General features: G+C 48.7%; 1 protein-coding gene across 1 annotated transcript in view; it reads left to right on the top strand.

Annotated features, from left to right (window-relative positions):
- The window catches only part of LOC137324288 (tripartite motif-containing protein 16-like), a 77,738-nt gene extending 59,612 nt beyond the window's left edge, over nucleotides 1-18,126 (top strand). Inside the window, exons 11-13 of the mRNA XM_067988429.1 lie at nucleotides 3,682-3,853; nucleotides 6,513-6,608; nucleotides 15,829-18,126. Of these exons, the coding sequence (XP_067844530.1) occupies nucleotides 3,682-3,853; nucleotides 6,513-6,608; nucleotides 15,829-16,358 (798 nt within the window). The 3' untranslated portion in view covers nucleotides 16,359-18,126. The remainder of the gene's footprint in view (nucleotides 1-3,681; nucleotides 3,854-6,512; nucleotides 6,609-15,828) is intronic.
- Nucleotides 18,127-19,290: the final 1,164 nt, after the last annotated feature.

Genomic DNA, 19,290 nt, shown 5'->3' with positions numbered 1-19,290 from the left:
ATTTAGACTTAAATGTAGGAGGCATGATTAAGAAGTTTGCAGATGATACAAAAGTTGGCCATGTGGTTGATAGTGAGGAGGAAAGCTGTAGACTGCAGGAAGATATCAATGGACTGGTTGGGTGGGCAGAAAAGTGGCAAATGGAGTTCAATCCGGAGAAGTGTGAGGTAATGCATTTGGGGAGGGCAAACAAGGCAAGGGAATACACAATAAATGGGAGGATACTGAGAGGTGTAGAGGAACAAAGGGACCTTGGAGTGCATGTCCACAGATCCCTGAAGGTAGCAGGATGGGTAGATAAGGTGGTTAAGAAGGCATGTGGGATACTTTCCTTTATTAGCCGAGGCATAGAATAGTAGTGAGAGGGGATATATCCGAGGGTTCGCCCACTGAGTCTATATGGGTAGAACTGAAAAATAAGAAGGGAGAGATCACTTTGATAGGATTGTACTATAGACCCTCAAATAGTCAACGGGAAATTGAGGAGCAAATATGTAAGGAGATTACAGACAGCTGCAAGAAAAATAGGGTGGTAATAGTAGGGGACTTTAACTTTCCCAACATTGACTGGGACAGCCATAGCATTAGGGGCTTGGATGGAGAGAAATTTGTTGAGTGTATTCAGGAGGAATTTCTCATTCAGTATGTGGATGGCCCGACTAGAGAGGGGGCAAAACTTGACCTCCTCTTGGGAAATAAGGAAGGGCAGGTGACAGAAGTGTTGGTGAGGGATCACTTTGGGACAAGTGATCATAATTCCATTAGTTTTAAGATAGCTATGGAGAAGGATAGGTCTGGCCCAAAAGTTAAAATTCTAAATTGGGGAAAGGCCAATTTTGATGGTATTAGACAGGAACTTTCAGAAGTTGATTGGGAGAGTCTGTTGGCAGGCAAAGGGACGTCTGGTAAGTGGGAGGCTTTCAAAAGTGTGTTAACCAGGGTTCAGGGTAAGCACATTCCTTATAAAGTGAAGGGCAAGGCTGGTAGAAGTAGGGAACCTTGGATGACTCGGGAGATTGAGGCACTAGTCAAAAAGAAGAAGGAGGCATATGACATGCATAGGCAGCTGGGATCAAGTGGATCCCTTGAAGAGTATAGAGATTGCCGGAGTAGAGTTAAGAGAGAAATCAGGAGGGCAAAAAGGGGATATGAGATTGCTTTGGCAGATCAGGCAAAGGTGAATCCAAAGAGCTTCTACAAATACATAAAGGGCAAAAGGGTAACTAGGGAGAGAGTAGGGCCTCTTAAGGATCAACAAGGTCATCTATGTGCGGAACCACAAGAAATGGGTGAGATCCTGAATGAATATTTCACATCGGTATTTACGGTTGAGAAAGGCATGGATGTTAGGGAACTTGGGGAAATAAATAGTGATGTCTTGAGGAGTGTACATATTACAGAGAGGAAGGTGCTGGAAGTCTTAACGCGCATCAAGGTAGATAAATCTCCGGGACCTGATGAAATGTATCCCAGGACGTTATGGGAGGTTAGGGAGGAAATTGCGGGTCCCCTAGCAGAGATATTTGAATCATCCACCGCTACAGGTGAGGTGCCTGAAGATTGGAGGGTAGCAAATGTTGTGCCTTTGTTTAAGAAGGGCGGCAGGGAAAAGCCTGGGAACTACAGACCAGTGAGCCTGACATCTGTAGTGGGTAAGTTGTTAGAGGGTATTCTGAGGGACAGGATCTACAGGCATTTGGAGAGGCAGGGACTGATTAGGAACAGTCAGCATGGTTTTGTGAGAGGAAAATCATGTCTCACGAATTTGATTGAGTTTTTTGAAGGGGTAACCAAGAAGATAGATGAGGGCTGTGCAGTAGACGTGGTCTACATGGACTTCAGCAAAGCATTTGACAAGGTACCGCATGGTAGGTTGTTACATAAGGTTAAATCTCATGGGATCCAAGGTGAGGTAGCCAATTGGATACAAAATTGGCTTGACGACAGAAGACAGAGGGTGGTTGTAGAGGGTTGTTTTTCAAACTGGATGCCTGTGTCCAGCGGTGTGCCTCAGGGATCGGTGCTGGGTCCGCTGTTATTTGTTATTTATATTAATGATTTGGATGAGAATTTAGGAGGCATGGGTAGTAAGTTTGCAGATGACACCAAGATTGGTGGCATTGTGGACAGTGAAGAAGGTTATCTGGGATTGCAACGGGATCTTGATCAATTGGGCCAGTGGGCCGATGAATGGCAGATGGAGTTTAATTTAGATAAATGTGAGGTGATGCATTTTGGTAGATCGAATCGGGCCAGGACCTACTCCGTTAATGGTAGGGCGTTGGGGAGAGTTATAGAACAAAGAGATCTAGGAGTACAGATTCATAGCTCCTTGAAAGTGGAGTCACAGGTGGATAGGGTGGTGAAGAAGGCATTCGGCATGCTTGGTTTCATTGGTCAGAACATTGAATGCAGGAGTTGGGATGTCTTGTTGACGTTGTACAGGGCATTGGTGAGGCCACACTTGGAGTACTGTGTACAGTTCTGGTCACCCTATTATAGAAAGGATATTATTAAATTAGAAAGAGTGCAGAAAAGATTTACTAGGATGCTACCGGGACTTGATGGTTTGACTTATAGGGAGAGGTTAGATCGACTGGGACTTTTTTCCCTGGAGAGTAGGAGGTTAAGGGGTGATCTTATAGAAGTCTATAAAATAATGAGGGGCATAGATAAGGTCGATAGTCAAAATCTTTTCCCAAAGGTAGGGGAGTCTATAACGAGGGGACATAGATTTAAGGTGAGAGGGGAGAGATACAAAAGGGTCCAGAGGGGCAATTTTTTCACTCAAAGGGTGGTGAGTGTCTGGAACGAGCTGCCAGAGGCAGTAGTAGAGGCGGGTACAATTTTGTCTTTTAAAAAGCATTTGGACAGTTACATGGGTAAGATGGGTATAGAGGGATATGGGCCAAGTGCAGGAAATTGGGACTAGCTTAGTGGTATAAACTGGGCGACATGGACATGTTGGGCCGAAGGGCCTGTTTCCATGTTGTAACTTCTATGATTCTATGATTCTATAAGAGCAGGGAGGTTATGCTGGAACTGTATAAAACACTAGTTAGGCCACAGCTTGAGTACTGCGTACAGTTCTGGTCATCACATTACAGGAAGGATGTGATTGCACTAGAGAGGGTGCAGAGGAGATTTATGAGAATGTTGCCAGGACTGGAGAAATTTAGCTATGAGAAAAGATTGGATAGGCTGGGGTTGTTTTCTTTGGAACAATGGAAGCTGAGGGGAGATTTAATTGAGGTGTATAAAATTATGACAGGACTAGATAGAGAGGATGGGAAGGATCTTTTTCCCTTAGCAGAGAGGTCAATAACCAGGGGGCACAGATTTAAAGTGATTGGTAGAAGGATTAGAGGGGAGCTGAGGAGAAATGTTTTCACTCGAGGGTGGTGGAGGTCTGGAACTCACTGCCTGAAAGGGTGGTAGAGGCAGAAACCCTCAACTCATTTAAAAAGTACCTGGATGTGCACCTGGAGTGCCGCAACCCACAGGGATACGGACCAAGTGCTGAAAAGTGGGATTAAGCTGGATAGCTCTTTTTCAGCCGGCACGGACACGATGGGCCGAATGTCCTCCTTTTGCTATGTAAATTTCTATGATTCTATGATTTAGCTCAGACCGATGAATCAAGCTACATCTTAACTTTTCCCACCTGGCTGTCATTCTCAGGAATATCTGACTTTTAATGAAATCGCAGAGAATCCCACCTCACCACCTTCAACATTAGGCCTGGGCGCAAAACTTGGCATGGTCGAGAGAGCTGTTGCAAGACTTTCAACTCTTATCAAAGAGCATTTCCAATCTGCCTGGATGAAGAATCTGGAGAATATGATTTCCACAGGTTGGTTAGCAGTTGCTCTCTTTATATCTTAAATAAAGCACGTTGTACAAATTGCTGAGGGCTAATTTAATCCTTGTATGAATAATTATCAGATCTCCGCAACTGACTGCTTGTACGTAGGTTGGTTTGCGCGTAGACCTTTGCATTTTAGCCATTGGGACCTCTTTCAATTACTGGCTCCATTAGGAGGGAGTCTTACCATCAGGGCCCTGTCTAGAGGGAGTCTTACCATCAGGACCCTGTTTAGAGGAACTCTTACCATCAGGGCCCTGTTTAAAGAGAGTTGATCAATTAGGATCCCTTTTACAAAGGGAGCATCACTATCGGAAGAGGAAATCTGGCTTAAAGAGAGAGTCTCACCATCAGGATCTGTCCCTTTTATTCTCCTCTAGTTTCCTCCCCAAATATTACGGAATGGATCCAAAAGAGACACTGACCCTTCAAACCTCACCAATCTTCATGTTTAATTATGGGTTGGGAAATGGGTAGGGAAATGCTGGCCGTTTGTTCAACCATGGGAGTCCACCAATAACCAAGCTCGATATTGTCCCAACCCAATATCCATAAATGGTCACATTCCTGAAGAATCACTGGGAAACCATTTGGAGCAAAACCCTGGTTTACAGATGCATGGAGACACTAATTTCATCCTCCACACCTGGAATATTGTGAGCAGTTTTGGTCTCCTCACCTAAGAAAGGATATACTTGCCATAGAGGGAGTGCAGCAAAGGTTCACCAGACTGATTCCTGGGATGGCAGGACTGTCGTATGAGGAGAGATTGGGTCGACTCGGCCTGTATTCACTCGAGTTCAGAGGAATGAGAGGGGATCTCATTGAAACATATAAAATTCTGACAGGGCTAGACAGACTGGATGCAGGGAGGATGTTTCCCCTGGCTGGGGGGTCTAGAACAAGGGGTCACAGTCTCAGGATACGGAGTAGGATATTTAGGACTGAGATGAGGAGAAATTTCTTCACTCAGAGGGTGGTGAACCTGTGGAATTCTCTACCACAGAAGGCTGTGGAGGCCAATTCACTGAATATATTTAAGAAGGAGCTAGATAGATTTCTAGACACAAAAGGCATCAAGGGGTATGGGGAGAGAGCGGGAATATGGTATTGAGATAGAGGATCAGCCATGATCATATTGAATGGCGGAGCAGGCTCGAAGGGCCGAATGGCCTACTCCTACTCCTATTTTCTATGTTTCTATGTTTTGCAAGTTTATTAAGGGATTTCTTTCCAGAGACAGTGGGTGGTCTCGTCGGTCACAACCCCGCCCTTTATCTCCAGGACTTGGATTGAATCCAGCCAGACAAATAGAATGAAAGTCTCTTCTCTGGGTTCCCAGGTGGAGTTCGAAATGAAACCAGTCTGTGTTATTGCAATCCAATTTTCACTAGGACCAAATCCACTGCACAAAATTGATCATAATCCTGCACTAATTGTCACTCAATTAAAAATTCTCACTCAGGCCATTATGATGGTTCATTTGGGACGTACAAACATCACATGACTGAGGTAGAGGGTCATTGTGGATGGAGCTTTACTCTGTATCTAACATGTGCTGTACCTGCCCTGGGAGTGTTTGATGGGACAGTGTAGAGGGAGCTTTACTCTGTATCTAACCCGTGCTGTACCTGCCCTGGGAGTGTTTGATAGGACAGTGTAGAGGGAGCTTTACTCTGTATCTAACCCGTGCTGTCCCTGCCCTGGGAGTGTTTGATGGGACAGTGTAGAGGGAGCTTTACTCTGTATCTAACCCTGTACCTGCCCTGGGAGTGTTTGATGGGACAGTGTAGAGGGAGCTTTACTCTGTATCTAACCCTGTACCTGCCCTGGGAGTGTTTGACGGGACAGTGTAGATGGAGCTTTACTCTGTATCTAACCCTGTACCTGCCCTGGGAGTGTTTGATAGGACAGTGTCGAGGGAGCTTTACTCTGTGTCTAACCCTGTACCTGCCCTGGGAGTGTTTGACGGGACAGTGTAGATGGAGCTTTACTCTGTATCTAACCCTGTACCTGCCCTGGGAGTGTTTGATAGGACAGTGTCGAGGGAGCTTTACTCTGTGTCTAACCCGTGCTGTACCTGCCCTGGGAGTGTTTAATAGGACAGTGTCGAGGGAGCTTTACTCTGTGTCTAACCCGTGCTGTACCTGCCCTGGGAGTGTTTGATCGGACAGTGTCGAGGGAGCTTTACTCTGTATCTAACCCGTGCTGTACCTGCCCTGGGAGTGTTTGATAGGACAGTGTCGAGGGAGCTTTACTCTGTGTCTAACCCGTGCTGTACCTGCCCTGGGAGTGTTTGATAGGACAGTGTCGAGGGAGCTTTACTCTGTGTCTAACCCGTGCTGTACCTGCCCTGGGAGTGTTTGATAGGACAGTGTAGAGGGAGCTTTACTCTGTGTCTAACCCGTGCTGTACCTGCTCTGGGAGTTGTGATACTAACACAAGGTGCAGGGGTGGAGAATCATGGTTAAAAGATGAAGAACGCTGACAGCCTCACTTTGTAAAACCTCACTAACCACATCAAGTTTCAAACGCTTTTCAAAGTTCCCTGAGCAGCTGATAATTTATTACAGAATTGAGTAAAATAAGTAATTAATCTCGGAGTCCCTGTCCCTGGTGTGACCCACGGCTTCTGATGTGTTCACAGACAAAGAAGTGATAAGTTCAGGCCCCTCCCTCCCTGTGGACCCCCAGGAACAGCGAGTCCTTCCCGCAATAAAGAACAGGGAGGACCTCCTGAAATGTAAGTAACGTCCAATCATTTCCATATTGGTTTACCTGACTCGCACCGTGGGGAGGGGGAGGGGGAGAGGGAGGGGCGGGGGAGATGCGGGGAGAGGGGGAGGTGCGGGGGAGATGCGGGTGGAGGGGGAGGGGCGGGGGAGGGGGGAGATGCGGTGGAGGGGCGGGGAGGGGGAGGGGCAGGGGAGAGTGAGGGGCTGAGGCAGGGCTGGGTGGGAGAAGGGGAGGGGAGATGGAGGGACGGGGAGGGGAGGGGGAGGGGGAGGTGCGGGGGGAGGGGGAGGTGCGGGGGAGATATGTCTACACACACACGTATGATCAGTTACTCCAAGGCCCATGGAGTGTGCAGTGGGATGTCACAGCTCAGGGTTAAATACCAGAGACCACAGCTTTGACCCACGGAGATCTGCCATCCAGTTTACCAACCCCAGACAACTCTGGTCCTGTTAGTGCTTATTTTGTCCTGATTTTCGCCCTGTCCACATGGGGCCGATTGGTGTGTGTGGGGAGGGGTGTCAGGGTTTAAATAACGAGGGGGGGGGGGGGGGTGTGTGTAATCCATTGTGTTCCTGCTCCGATCGCCCCCGGTTATCGGGAGCGGTGATGCACGAATCGCGCACGGTGCTGGCGGTGGCCGCCAGAGCTCACGGCAAACAAGACTGAGGCCAAATCAAGCCCAGGTCAGTTTGTTTTAAAAAAACATTTTAAAGGTTCTTTGTGGGCCATGAGGAGCAGGAGCGCTTCCCCAGCCCAACAAGGAATCCTTAGACCTCCTCTGCCCCAGGCTTTCCCCACTCCCTTCCCAATAACCACCCCCCCCACCCCCGGGCTGCGATTGTCCTGGATTCCCCATTCTCCTCAGTTAACTTGCAAGGCACTGAAATACTTGTGCCTTTTACATTCTCAGGACGTCCCAAAGCGCTTCACAGCCAATGAAGTACTTTTGAAGTGTAGTCACTTGATGAGGTAACAGAGAGGGTCGATGAGGGCAGTGCGGTGGATGTGGTGTATATGGACTTCCAAAAGGCGTTTGATAAAGTGCCGTATAATAGGCTTGTCAGCAAAATTGAAGCCCATGGAATAAAAGGGACAGTGGCAGCATGGATACAGAATTGGCTAAGTGACGAAACAGAGAGTAGTGGTGAAGGGTTGTTTTTCAGACCGGAGGTGAACAGTGGTGTTCCCCAGGGGTCGGTACTAGGACCACTGCTTTTCCTGATATATTAATGACTTGGGTGTACAGGGCACAATTTCAAAATTTGCAGATGATTCTATGATTTAAAAATATTCTGTTTTTCTATTCTTCCTACCAAAGTGAATAACCTCACATTTCCCCACATTATACTCCATCTGCCACCTTCTTGCCCACTCACTTAACCTGTCTATATCCCTTTGCTTACTTTCCCACCTAACTTTATATCATCAAACTTGGATACATTACACTCAGTCCCTTCATCTAAGTCATTAATATAGATTGTAAATAGCTGAGGCCCAAGCACTGATCCTTGTGGCGGCCCACTAGTTACAGCCTGCCAACCTGAGAATGACCCGTTTATTCCTACTCTCTGTTTTCTGTCCGTTAACCAATTCTCTATCCATTCTAATATATTACCCCCAACCCCATGAGCCCTAATCTTGCGTAACAACCTTTTATGTGGCACCTTATCGAATGCCTTTTGAAAATCCAAATATACTACATAGAATCATAGAAAGGTTATAGCACGGAAGGACGCCATTCAGCCCATCAAGTCCACGCTGGCTCCATGCAAGAGCAATCCAGCTAGTCCCACTCCCCCGCCCTTTCCCCTTAGCCCTGCAATTTTTTTCCTTCAAGTACTTATCCAGTTCCCTTTTGAAGGCCATGATTGAATCTGCCTCCACCACCCCCTCGGGCAGTGCATTCCAGATCCTAACCACTCGCTGTGTAAAAAAGTTTTCCCTCATGTCCCCTTTGGTCTTTTGTCAATCACCTTAAATCTATGCCCTCTGGTTCTTGACCCTTCCACCAATGGGAACACTGTAAGGGGTTTCTTTTTTTACTGTTTCTCGGGCTTATAATAGGTCAGCCAGTTATGTTTTTCCTGAGCTGCCCTGCCCGCAGTGCGGTTGCGAATCGCTTACCCCTTCCTGATTCTGAGCTGAGGACTTATCGAGTGGTAACAAAGACAGACAAACAGACCAGTGGATTGGTACAAGGAAAACCAATGTTTATTAATAAGAAAACTAAAACCACAAGGTAAACAGTATAATACAGAAGATAAAGAAATCGCTATGGATGTAATACAGTCTTACACTTATCGGGTTGAAAGAAACAGACACATCGAGGGAAAATTCTAAAATCACAAGTTTAGCAATATTCCTTAACCCCCAACCTTACACTTATGCTAGGTTGTCTTGTGGCAGCCAGAAAATTAATGCTCACCGGTGAAAACAGATGAAAAGGCCTGGCCCCTGTGCCTGCTGCTGCCGTCGACATGTGGTTGCGAGGTTTACTGGATGGCTTCCTTCTTAGTTGCTAGCAGACAGACAGGATAGGGCCAAGAGGCGAAGAGAGCAGCTACTCTACTAGCCAGAAATATACTGGGCAGCTTCAGTTATACCCTCTTGGTAACAGGTTTTTTCATACCTTATCAGCTTGCTTCATTGTTTGATTTAAGCACAAAACGTAAGACAAAGGACCCCATCTCTGGCCCATTTACATTATGGCCGTTTCCTGTATCGATCTGTATGCTAACTGCTTTACCATTGTTCCGAATGTACCTTGATGGTTCACCTTTTGTCCTGCGATCACTTCCTGCTCGAATTTTGATGTGTTGGCCGGCCATGTTGATAGCTTGCCTCAGGGCTAGAATGCAGCTGCATTGTTTAAAGAAACCTGTCTAGACACGAAAACCTGCCAAGTTGTTGAAAAATGCAATTTCAAATCTGCCAGTCCTTGGCCATGTGTCTGACTGCAGCCATTTTGAGAGACCTTGGATTTTTTAAAACAGTCACACCAGGGTTTCTTTAATAACTCCAATAAATCTTCGGGGTGGGGGGAACATGTGAAATTTTGCGAATCCCTTCACTCCCCCCTGTGGATACTTAAACTTGCTTGAAGTGTCCATGCAAGGTGAGCAAAGATTTCTGACTGTCGCAAACAACCTTCCCCTTTATTTACCTATCCCTAATCCCTCGACACATACATTCCCTTACTTGGAGAGAACCCCAGTGTATGGCAGGTATTCGGATCGAAAACAAGGTTGAATTACAACAATCCCAGCACGGAGGGGTCCAAATACCCCTGCACCACTTGGGATGAAACAGTATTTCGCATACTATACAACACAACAATGAACAATCTTTATTCAAAATAACATCAAAACGTAAACATTACTTTATTGAAAACAACAAACGGAAGGGACCATCTTTATTAAAATAATGAAGCAGGCTGCCATCGCTCGCAAGGGATGCGTCCCCGAACTCACACGGGTGTTTCGTCTACCCGAGCATACTGGTCCTTCCATACCCTTTGTGTTCTAACTACTACCTCGAGACCCCTATTCCTACACTGGACGCAAACCAGGTAGAGGACGATCCCGAGCTGACAGATTACTAGCACGTGTGATGCCAGACGAATCCAGGAGGGGACCTCTATATTCTCAAAGATGTCCCACCAGGGTGGGGTCGTAATACTCAGAATATCGGCCCCTATCTGGACAGTCTTCTGTTCCAGCGTGTAAAAGTGTTTTTGGGACACCCCTACTGCTTTTAATAATTTAACGAGGTGTTCTGGGAGAGGGGGGAATCTGATAGCCGAAGTGGGCTACATACTTTTGGAGGTTGGTGAAATTCTCTTTCACAGTGGGGTGAACAGTGGATGGTTCAGGGATGGGGACAATTCGTATCTGTGCCACTTGAACTTCTGCCTGGGGTTTAAAGCAGAAACTGCTGTCACTCACCGCACACCAGCTGTGCTGACCGTGCTGGTAGTGAGACGCTGCTGTGGTGATGCAATATGTCCCACCTCCTATATACGCCACCTGTGGGGGAACATGGCCTTGTGCCATGGCTTCCATGGTGCAGTTTATAGGCTTCGCGTCAGCAGCTCTGAACCCGCACTGCGGTTTTGAATAGGCGTTCAAGTGCTGGGGACACAGGATTATGTGTGATCCCCGGCTCTGGCACCCCGAGAGGTCAGTACCAGTCATACCATGCTCCCACTTTATGACGTAGGGTGGGACCGCTGTGAAACGAACGTGTGCACCCCCCTGAATGACACCAATGTTCTCCACCCTGTCTTTAATTGCATTTTTAAACCATTAATCTGGGTCTGCAGCTCGATGTCATCTCAGCTGTTGATGACAGGAGACCCCGTGTTAAAACCAGTTAAGACATCGTTAAAAACACCCCTTCTTTGTCTCCCAATCCCGTCCAAAAGCTCGTGGGTGTTTAGTCTGGTTCTGTCACCGTCTGAAAAATCAAACTGATAAAATTTAACATCTCCTTTCAGAGGGCTCATCCGAAGATGTGGTGGTCCTCGGTATCGCCCCTTCTCGCGAGGCTCAGCCCAGACAGGGCGAGCAGGATCACGCCTCCGAACATTCCCTGTAAGAGATAAAAACATCTGGCCGGGCCCCATGTCGGCTGCCTGGCTTGGGTGAAGTGTGAGCGGGTCCCTGGACCTCGGCTCACGTTGACAACACTGGAACGGTTCCATCTTAAAATTACATTACGGTTCCACACCTTATAATAAACCTATACATCTTAACTTAAAACTACAAACTTAACTGCTAAAGTTATATACATCCGCCGCCCGTCTCCGAGCGGCCAGCTCAAATTCTGTCAGGACTGCTGCAGGCTGCTCCCTGCGGCTTGGCTGTACTGAGCTTTACTTCCGGTCCCTCACAGCCCGCGACTGCTGGCTGAGGACCTCTGTCTTTCGACTTAACTTTAGCACGGGAGGTAGCCCTTTTAAACTGGGGAGCCGGCGACCATGCCTTCCTTGGCTGGGGTGTCCGAGGGGACCTCCTAGGAAGTGCTGTTGGTGGGGCTACCCTGGCGAGCGGACCCTTGCTGTGGATCACAGTCCTCGCTGGCTGGGGACTTTTCCCTTGTGGCTCCTCCCTTCCCAAGTCTGAGCTGGGGACAGGCAACCCCCTGCTGTTTGCTGCCTGTTGCTGAGAGTCTTCCTCTCCAGGTTCAAAACCTGGGTCGGGGGCGGGGCTACCTGCCTCGAGCTCCTCCTCCTCCCCACCTGAGTCCCAGAAGAGAGGGGGAGTGGTTTGGACAGGGGTCTGGGTGACTCCTCCCCTGACTGCCCCTGCAGGTGCTGCCTGTGAGCTGGGAGCTGCTGGGAGCTGGGGATTTCTAACCTCGGGTTGGATCCCAGCTGCCTGCTTTTTCACCTCCACAGTACTGGGAACTGGTAGCTCTTGGGCCGCTTCCCTCCTAGCCTTGTCTATGGCTCTTTCCCCTGCGCGGACGGTCAGGCCCAGGAATTTAACTTCCTGCTGGCCGATCTGCGCTTTCTTCTCTAGTCATAGCGGGGCATCGTCAGGGGGGGCTGAGGGAGCTACCACACCAGTAGTGGCTGCTATTCTTCCCTGGCTGGCCATAAAAGATCGCATGGCCTCAAAAAATGACTCCATGGCAGCGGGGGCAGTTCCTGTCTCTGCCTCCCCCGTCGCTGCCTTTTGGGCTGGGGCGGTGGGATTCTTTCCCTTGGTATCCTTCCAGGGGTTTTTACAATCTTTCCGCCAGTGGCCGTTCTTCCCGCACCCAAAGCAGTTTAACTTAGCCTGGACGGGACGATTCCCTTCCTGGTGCCATTCCCTTTTATGCTGGGCCCCTGATTTAACCCCGTGGACTTTCCCCTTGGGTTGGGGCATCTCGATACCCCTGATATTTTTAAATGCTATCGTGAGCTGGCGGATCACCGTTTCCTCGGTGGTCTGGGGGCTACGGGGGTCAAACTAAGCCGCAGCTCGTGTTCGAATTTGGGGCAGGCAGTTTGTCATGAGACAGTGGAGCCAGTGGGCTAATTGATCTCTGTTCAGGAGTGTCCGCCCTGGCATTCCCGGGCATGCGCTCCGGTAGACTGGCCACAGCCTGTCTGCGAAAGCCTGTGGGGACTCCCCAGGGAGCTGTACCGTTTTTCCCACCCGGGCGAACGGACTCCCATCATTTAGTCCCATAGCCTCCAATATCTCATCCTTTAACTCCTCGTAATCTTTCTGCCCCCTTTTGCACTCATCTGATAAGGTTTGGAGGAGGTCACCCCCCAGAGAAAACAGCAGCATTTTTGCTTGTTCTGCTTCATCGCAGTCATTAACGCACGCTGCCTGCTCTATCTCACGGAAGTGTAGAGAGGGGTCTCCCCTCACTGTAAGCTTAGGGATATGGCTAACCATGGCCCTGAGCTGTGGGGTGCCATGCGGCACTACAAACTGGTTCTGGATGGCCCCTAGGTCCTCGCCATCGGCGGGCGGGCCGTACCTCTGTTGTCGGAGGGGGTACACTGGTCCCGGTCCTGGTCTATCTACCAGGAATTGCTGGGTCTCCCCTAATGCTTCATCCTCCACCCCCACTTGCTGCCAGACCTCCTGAAAACTCGGGGCTATGGGTGGTGGCCGTGAAGCCTCTGGTTCCCTAACCAGTGTCGTTCTGGGAGCTGCCTGTGGGACTTCCCTGCTTGGGTTGCCGGTAAAATCCGACTGGCCCGCCTTTGGGCGAATGAGGCATACCATGCCCTTCGCCCTCGCTAAGGCCATGCCCAAACGTTCTATTTCTTGCCTGCAGGGGCGATGATCTGCGTCTTCAAACCCCTGGGCGCAGGCCAGCTTATATGCTGCCTTTACCTCGCCTACTTTCTCCTCCTGCTCTTTTAATTCTTGCGTGAGGCTGTGGATCTTATCCATTAGCCAAACCTCACTGCCTCTCGCCTCTCTGACCTGGTATTCCAGGTGTTCCATTCTACCTCCAGCGCTACTTTTGAGCTCAGCGATCTGGTATTCCAGGCGCTCTACCTTTGCCTGGTGGTCCCTTGCCATCTGCGCCCTTTCTTGGCTAATTGCCTGGAGCGCTGCTACCCCTTGCTCTTCCGCTGCTGTCTTTTCCTGCAGCTCTAGGGTCAACTGTTTAATCTTGGCTGCTTGTACTGCTACAGCACGGTCCAGTACAAAGACCTGCTTTTTAAAACACAAGAGCCAGACCGCCTTCTCAATACTTTTCTTATACTGTTTACTTGCTGTCCACTGGATGGCTGCATCTATGGGACGCTCGGCCTTTAACATATCGCCCACCCACTTTTTCGCGATATTTACCTTGCCGCACACATAGGCAGACAACCTTATCTCCATTGCGGATTCCTCCTCCGCACCACTGTCTGTCTTGTTACACACTTTCGCCTCAGCTCCTGCCTGACTCGCCATTTCTGTAAGGGGTTTCTTTTTTTACTGTTTCTCGGGCTTATAATAGGTCAGCCAGTTATGTTTTTCCTGAGCTGCCCTGCCCGCAGTGCGGTTGCGAATCGCTTACCCCTTCCTGATTCTGAGCTGAGGACTTATCGAGTGGTAACAAAGACAGACAAACAGACCAGTGGATTGGTACAAGGAAAACCAATGTTTATTAATAAGAAAACTAAAACCACAAGGTAAACAGTATAATACAGAAGATAAAGAAATCGCTATGGATGTAATACAGTCTTACACTTATCGGGTTGAAAGAAACAGACACATCGAGGGAAAATTCTAAAATCACAAGTTTAGCAATATCCCTTAACCCCCAACCTTACACTTATGCTAGGTTGTCTTGTGGCAGCCAGAAAATTAATGCTCACCGGTGAAAACAGATGAAAAGGCCTGGCCCCTGTGCCTGCTGCTGCCGTCGACATGTGGTTGCGAGGTTTACTGGATGGCTTCCTTCTTAGTTGCTAGCAGACAGACAGGATAGGGCCAAGAGGCGAAGAGAGCAGCTACTCTACTAGCCAGAAATATACTGGGCAGCTTCAGTTATACCCTCTTGGTAACAGGTTTTTTCATACCTTATCAGCTTGCTTCATTGTTTGATTTAAGCACGAAACGTAAGACAAAGGACCCCAACTCTGGCCCATTTACATTATGGCCGTTTCCTGTATCGATCTGTTTGCGAACTGCTTTACCATTGTTCCGAATGTACCTTGATGGTTCACCTTTTGTCCTGCGATCACTTCCTGCTCGAATTTTGATGTGTTGGCCGGCCATGTTGATAGCTTGCCTCAGGGCTAGAATGCAGCTGCATTGTTTAAAGAAACCTGTCTAGACACGAAAACCTGCCAAGTTGTTGAAAAATGCAATTTCAAATCTGCCAGTCCTTGGCCATGTGTCTGACTGCAGCCATTTTGAGAGACCTTGGATTTTTTAAAACAGTCACACCAGGGTTTCTTTAATAACTCCAATAAATCTTCGGGGTGGGGGGAACATGTGAAATTTTGCGAATCCCTTCACACCCAATAGTTCCCCTTTATCTACCCTGCTAGTTACATCCTCAAAAAACTCCAATAAATTTGACAAACACAATTTCCTTTTCATAAAACCATGTTGACTCTGCCTGATCATGTTGTGATTTCCTAAGTGTCTCATGACCATGCCCTTAATAACAGATTCCAGCATTTTCCCGACGACTGATGTCAGGCTAACTGGCCTGTAGTTCCCTGTTTTCTCTCTCCCTCCTTTCTTGAATAGCGGGGTTACATTTGTTACCTTCCAATCCGCTGGGACCGCTGGGATGTCAGGAGATGGTTCTTCTTTTCCCAGCGAATGGCGGATCTCTGGAACAGGCTGCCGGCTCGTCCGTTGGACGCCGATTCGCTGAATTAATTCAAGCGAGAGCTGGACCTGTTTCTAGATGGGGTGGAGCTCACCTCATACCTGATAACGTCAGTCAGGGCCAGTGTGATCTCCTGGACTAGTTTCGATCACCTAAGGGTGTCGGAGAGGAATTTCCCAATTTTTTTCCCCCTAAATTGGCCCTGGGTTTATATCTTTTTTTGTCGCTCGCAGGAGGTCACTTGGTTTCGGGTGGGGTGGGGAGTGTATATATTGTGATACACAAGGGTATCACGATTGTGTGGGACAGGCTGGATGGACCAGAGGGTCTTTTCCTGTTTGTCATTGTTCGTATATAGACCCAGGACAGCAGCCATTCTCGATATTACAAAATACACCATTCCTAACAGGCCTGACCTGTTGTGTCTCCTGCAGATTCCTGTCGGATAACGTTTGACCCCAACACGGTCCAGAGAGAGCTGTCCCTGAGCGACGGAAACCAGCGGGTGACCAGCACCTACCCACGGTCCGAGGCCTATGAGCAGTGCCCCGAGAGGTTTGACCTGTGCTCCCAGGTACTCTGCAGGGAGAGTTTTAGTGCTGGCCAGTTTTACTGGGAGATGGAGCTGAACGATGGGGACGCTATGATCGGGGTCACTCACAAGCGGATCAGGAGGAAAGGATCGGACAATTCTTGCATCCTCGGGCGGAACGATTTCTCCTGGTGCGTCGAATTCTGGTACAATAACGTGTCGGCTTGGCACAAGAATGAGGAGACTCGGCTGCAGGTGGGGAGGTACGGGAGGATAGGCCTGTGCCTGAATTGCCTGGCTGGCACACTCTCCTTTTATGGCATCACCGACCAGATCTCCCTCATACACCAATTCCAAGCAATCTTCACTGAGCCCATGCACCCTGCCTTTTGGATTTACTGCGACACAACTCTCAGCATCTGCCCAGAATAGAGTGAAAGACCTGCATTTATATAGCACCTTTCACCATATCCCAAAGCACTTTACAGCCAATGAAGTACTTTTGAAGTGTGGTCACTGTTGTGATGTAGGAAACACGGCAGCCAGCTTGCACACAGCAAGATCCCACAAACAGCAACGAGATAATGAGCAGATACTCTGTTTTTAGTGATGTTGGTTGAGGGATAAATATTGGCCAGAACACCAGGGAGAACTCCCCCTGCTCTTCTTCGAAATAGTGGCCGTGGGATCTTTTACGTCCACCTGAGAGGGCAGACGGGGCCTCAGTTTAAGATCTCATTTGAGAGACGGCATCTCTGACCGTGCAGCACTCCCTCAGTACTGCACTGGGAGTGTCGGCCTGGATTAGGAACTCAAGTCTCTGGAATGGGGCTGGAACCCACAGACCTCCTGAGTTAGGGGCGAGAGTGCTGCCCGCTGAGACACGGCTGACACCAAATACCCTGTACGCTGAGGTGAAGCTGTACTTAGCAAATAAAAAGAGGCGACTCGGTGGAAAGTTGTTGAATACGGAACTGATCCCCCTGGTTGGCGAGAGGGGCACGAGCACAGTTGTGTGGAGTGGGAACAGGCCTGGACTTCACTCGCCTGTCGGATGGACTCAATTTCAGCACCTCACCAGCAGGTGTCGTGCTTGTACTGCCAATGTTTCCGTGCAGGAAGATCCCACTAAAGTGTTGGGTTTCAGCAGAATCGTTGAGCTAAACGAGTCTCAGTCACTCATTCAAGGAAGGGATGGAATGTTAGCAGACACTTTGTCACTGGTGCAATTTTTTTCACATCTGGACATTTACAGAACTGCAAGGCAATTCATGGAGGGCCTGAAATTTTGCTCTCTCTTGCACTCTTGGTACAGCCTCTGGTGCACAGAGAGTGGGGAACCGCGACTCGTATCTCTGCTCTGATTCTGCGCTGGCGCCAGGATTCCCACTGGGTCTGCGTAGAAGCACAGGAAGCTCACACTGAGTCACAGAGCAGGCTGCCTTTCAGCAGCAACAGTTTGCAATTAAATAGCTCCTCGAATGTAGACGTACCTGAGGAGAGGCAAACATTTTACAATGTCCACCAGCATGGGAGCCAGTTCGGGAGGTCAGGAGGTCGGCAGTTTAGTGGGACTGGGGTCAAGAGAGCAGGAGGTCGGTCTGGTGGATGAGATCAGCTCGGAGAGGGCACGAGGAAGATGGGAGAAATAGAGAGAGATTCTCATTCAGAACACAGGAGATTTTACCTTGTATTAGGGGCTCTTGGGCTCTAACTAGGCTTCATTGCGATATGTACCGGGGGCGTGTCCAGAATTAATATCATGTACCGGGGGCGTGTCCAGAGTTAATATCATGTAGCGGGGGCGTGTCCAGAGTTAATATCATGTACTGGGGGCGTGTCCAGAGTTAATATCATGTACTGGGGGCGTGTCCAGAGTTAATATCATGTACTGGGGGCGTGTCCAGAGTTAATATCATGTACTGGGGGCGTGTCCAGAGTTAATATCATGTACCGGGGGCGTGTCCAGAGTTAATATCATGTACCGGGGGCGTGTCCAGAGTTAATATCATGTACCGGGGGCGTGTACAGAACTAATAACAATATGTATTTGGGGTGTACTGACTTATACAATTGGTGCTACATCATTCTGCTGCTCCATAAACAGCTGGAACAGTGGCCACAGCAGCCAGAGCTCTTAAAGTTAAACTGTTTGTTTGTCTTTGGGTTTCTGCTGTGCTGAACCAGCCCTTGTTGTTAATTTTGTGGCCAATCATTAGTTTACTTTTTAGAGAACTCTATTTTTGCACTCCCAAAGTTACTTCACCTTGCCTGACTTAGAGAACTGTTCCAACACCCTGGGTGTTCCACAGTGGCTTCCTTTGATCCTTTGGAGAGTGTGAAAATGAGGAAATGTGCCCTTGTATGACAAGAGGGTGTGGTGCAGAAGGGACTACCCAAAATACATGGATATTTGGACTACCCAAATACAAGGCACAGATTCCCGCAGATGTCGGAGGAGCCATGCCTCGGGGGACTAAGGTTCACCAAGGAGGCAGTTGTGGAGCTGTGCCGTCCCCTCCAGGGAAACCTGCAGACCGCCTCCAGGACTGGCGCTGCCCTGCGTGTTGCAGAGAAGGTGGCATCAGCCGTGGATCTTTATGCGGCTGGACCCTCCCAAAATACAACAGTTTAGCCGGTCGGCAGTGCGTCACGCAATGCGAGCGGCCATCTTTTAAAGTGCATCATAAAGAGGAGCAGAAGCAGTGAGAGAAGGCTCAAGTAGTGGACCCCTCCATATTGGCCCTCGTACTGTATTGTATCGGGTCTTTTGCCTACAGTCAAAGGACTCTATGAATCAATGGTGCCTGGGACTTGCAGTCCGGCCGGTTTCAGGTTGTTTCTCTGCTGCCTCCTGAACCTGCCCATCCTCATTCTTACTATGCTCCCTCAAACTGTACTTCCCTCCCAGGTGTGGAAATTCCTGTCCTAATGCTTGCAACAGCTGGAGTGATTGACGCAATGTGGGGCACACAAAGTAATCAAAAAGTTTAATGCCTTTATCTCGAGGGGGCTGTAATACAAAGGGGAGGAAGTGATGCTTCAGCTTTACAGAGCCTTGGTCAGACCCCCCATCTGGAGACTGGGTTCAGTTCTCGGCACCGCACCTCAGGAAGGATGTATTGGCCTTGGAGGGGGTGCAGCACAGATTCACCAGAATGATACCGGGCCTAATATGGCTAATATAGAGTCAACAAGGTATTACAAAAGGGAAATAATGTTTGTCAAATTTATTAGGGTTTTTTGAGGATGTAACTAGCAGGGTAGATAAAGGGGAACCAGTGGATGGAGTATATTTGGATTTTCAAAAGGTATTCACTAAGGTGCCACATAAAAGGTTGTTACACAAGATAAGGGCTCATGG

The sequence above is a fragment of the Heptranchias perlo genome, chromosome 8, assembly GCF_035084215.1.
Source record: "Heptranchias perlo isolate sHepPer1 chromosome 8, sHepPer1.hap1, whole genome shotgun sequence".
In the NCBI taxonomy this organism is placed as follows: domain Eukaryota; kingdom Metazoa; phylum Chordata; class Chondrichthyes; order Hexanchiformes; family Hexanchidae; genus Heptranchias; species Heptranchias perlo.
The sequence above is the reverse complement of the archived record's forward strand: the minus strand, read 5'-3'. Positions and strand labels throughout refer to the sequence as shown.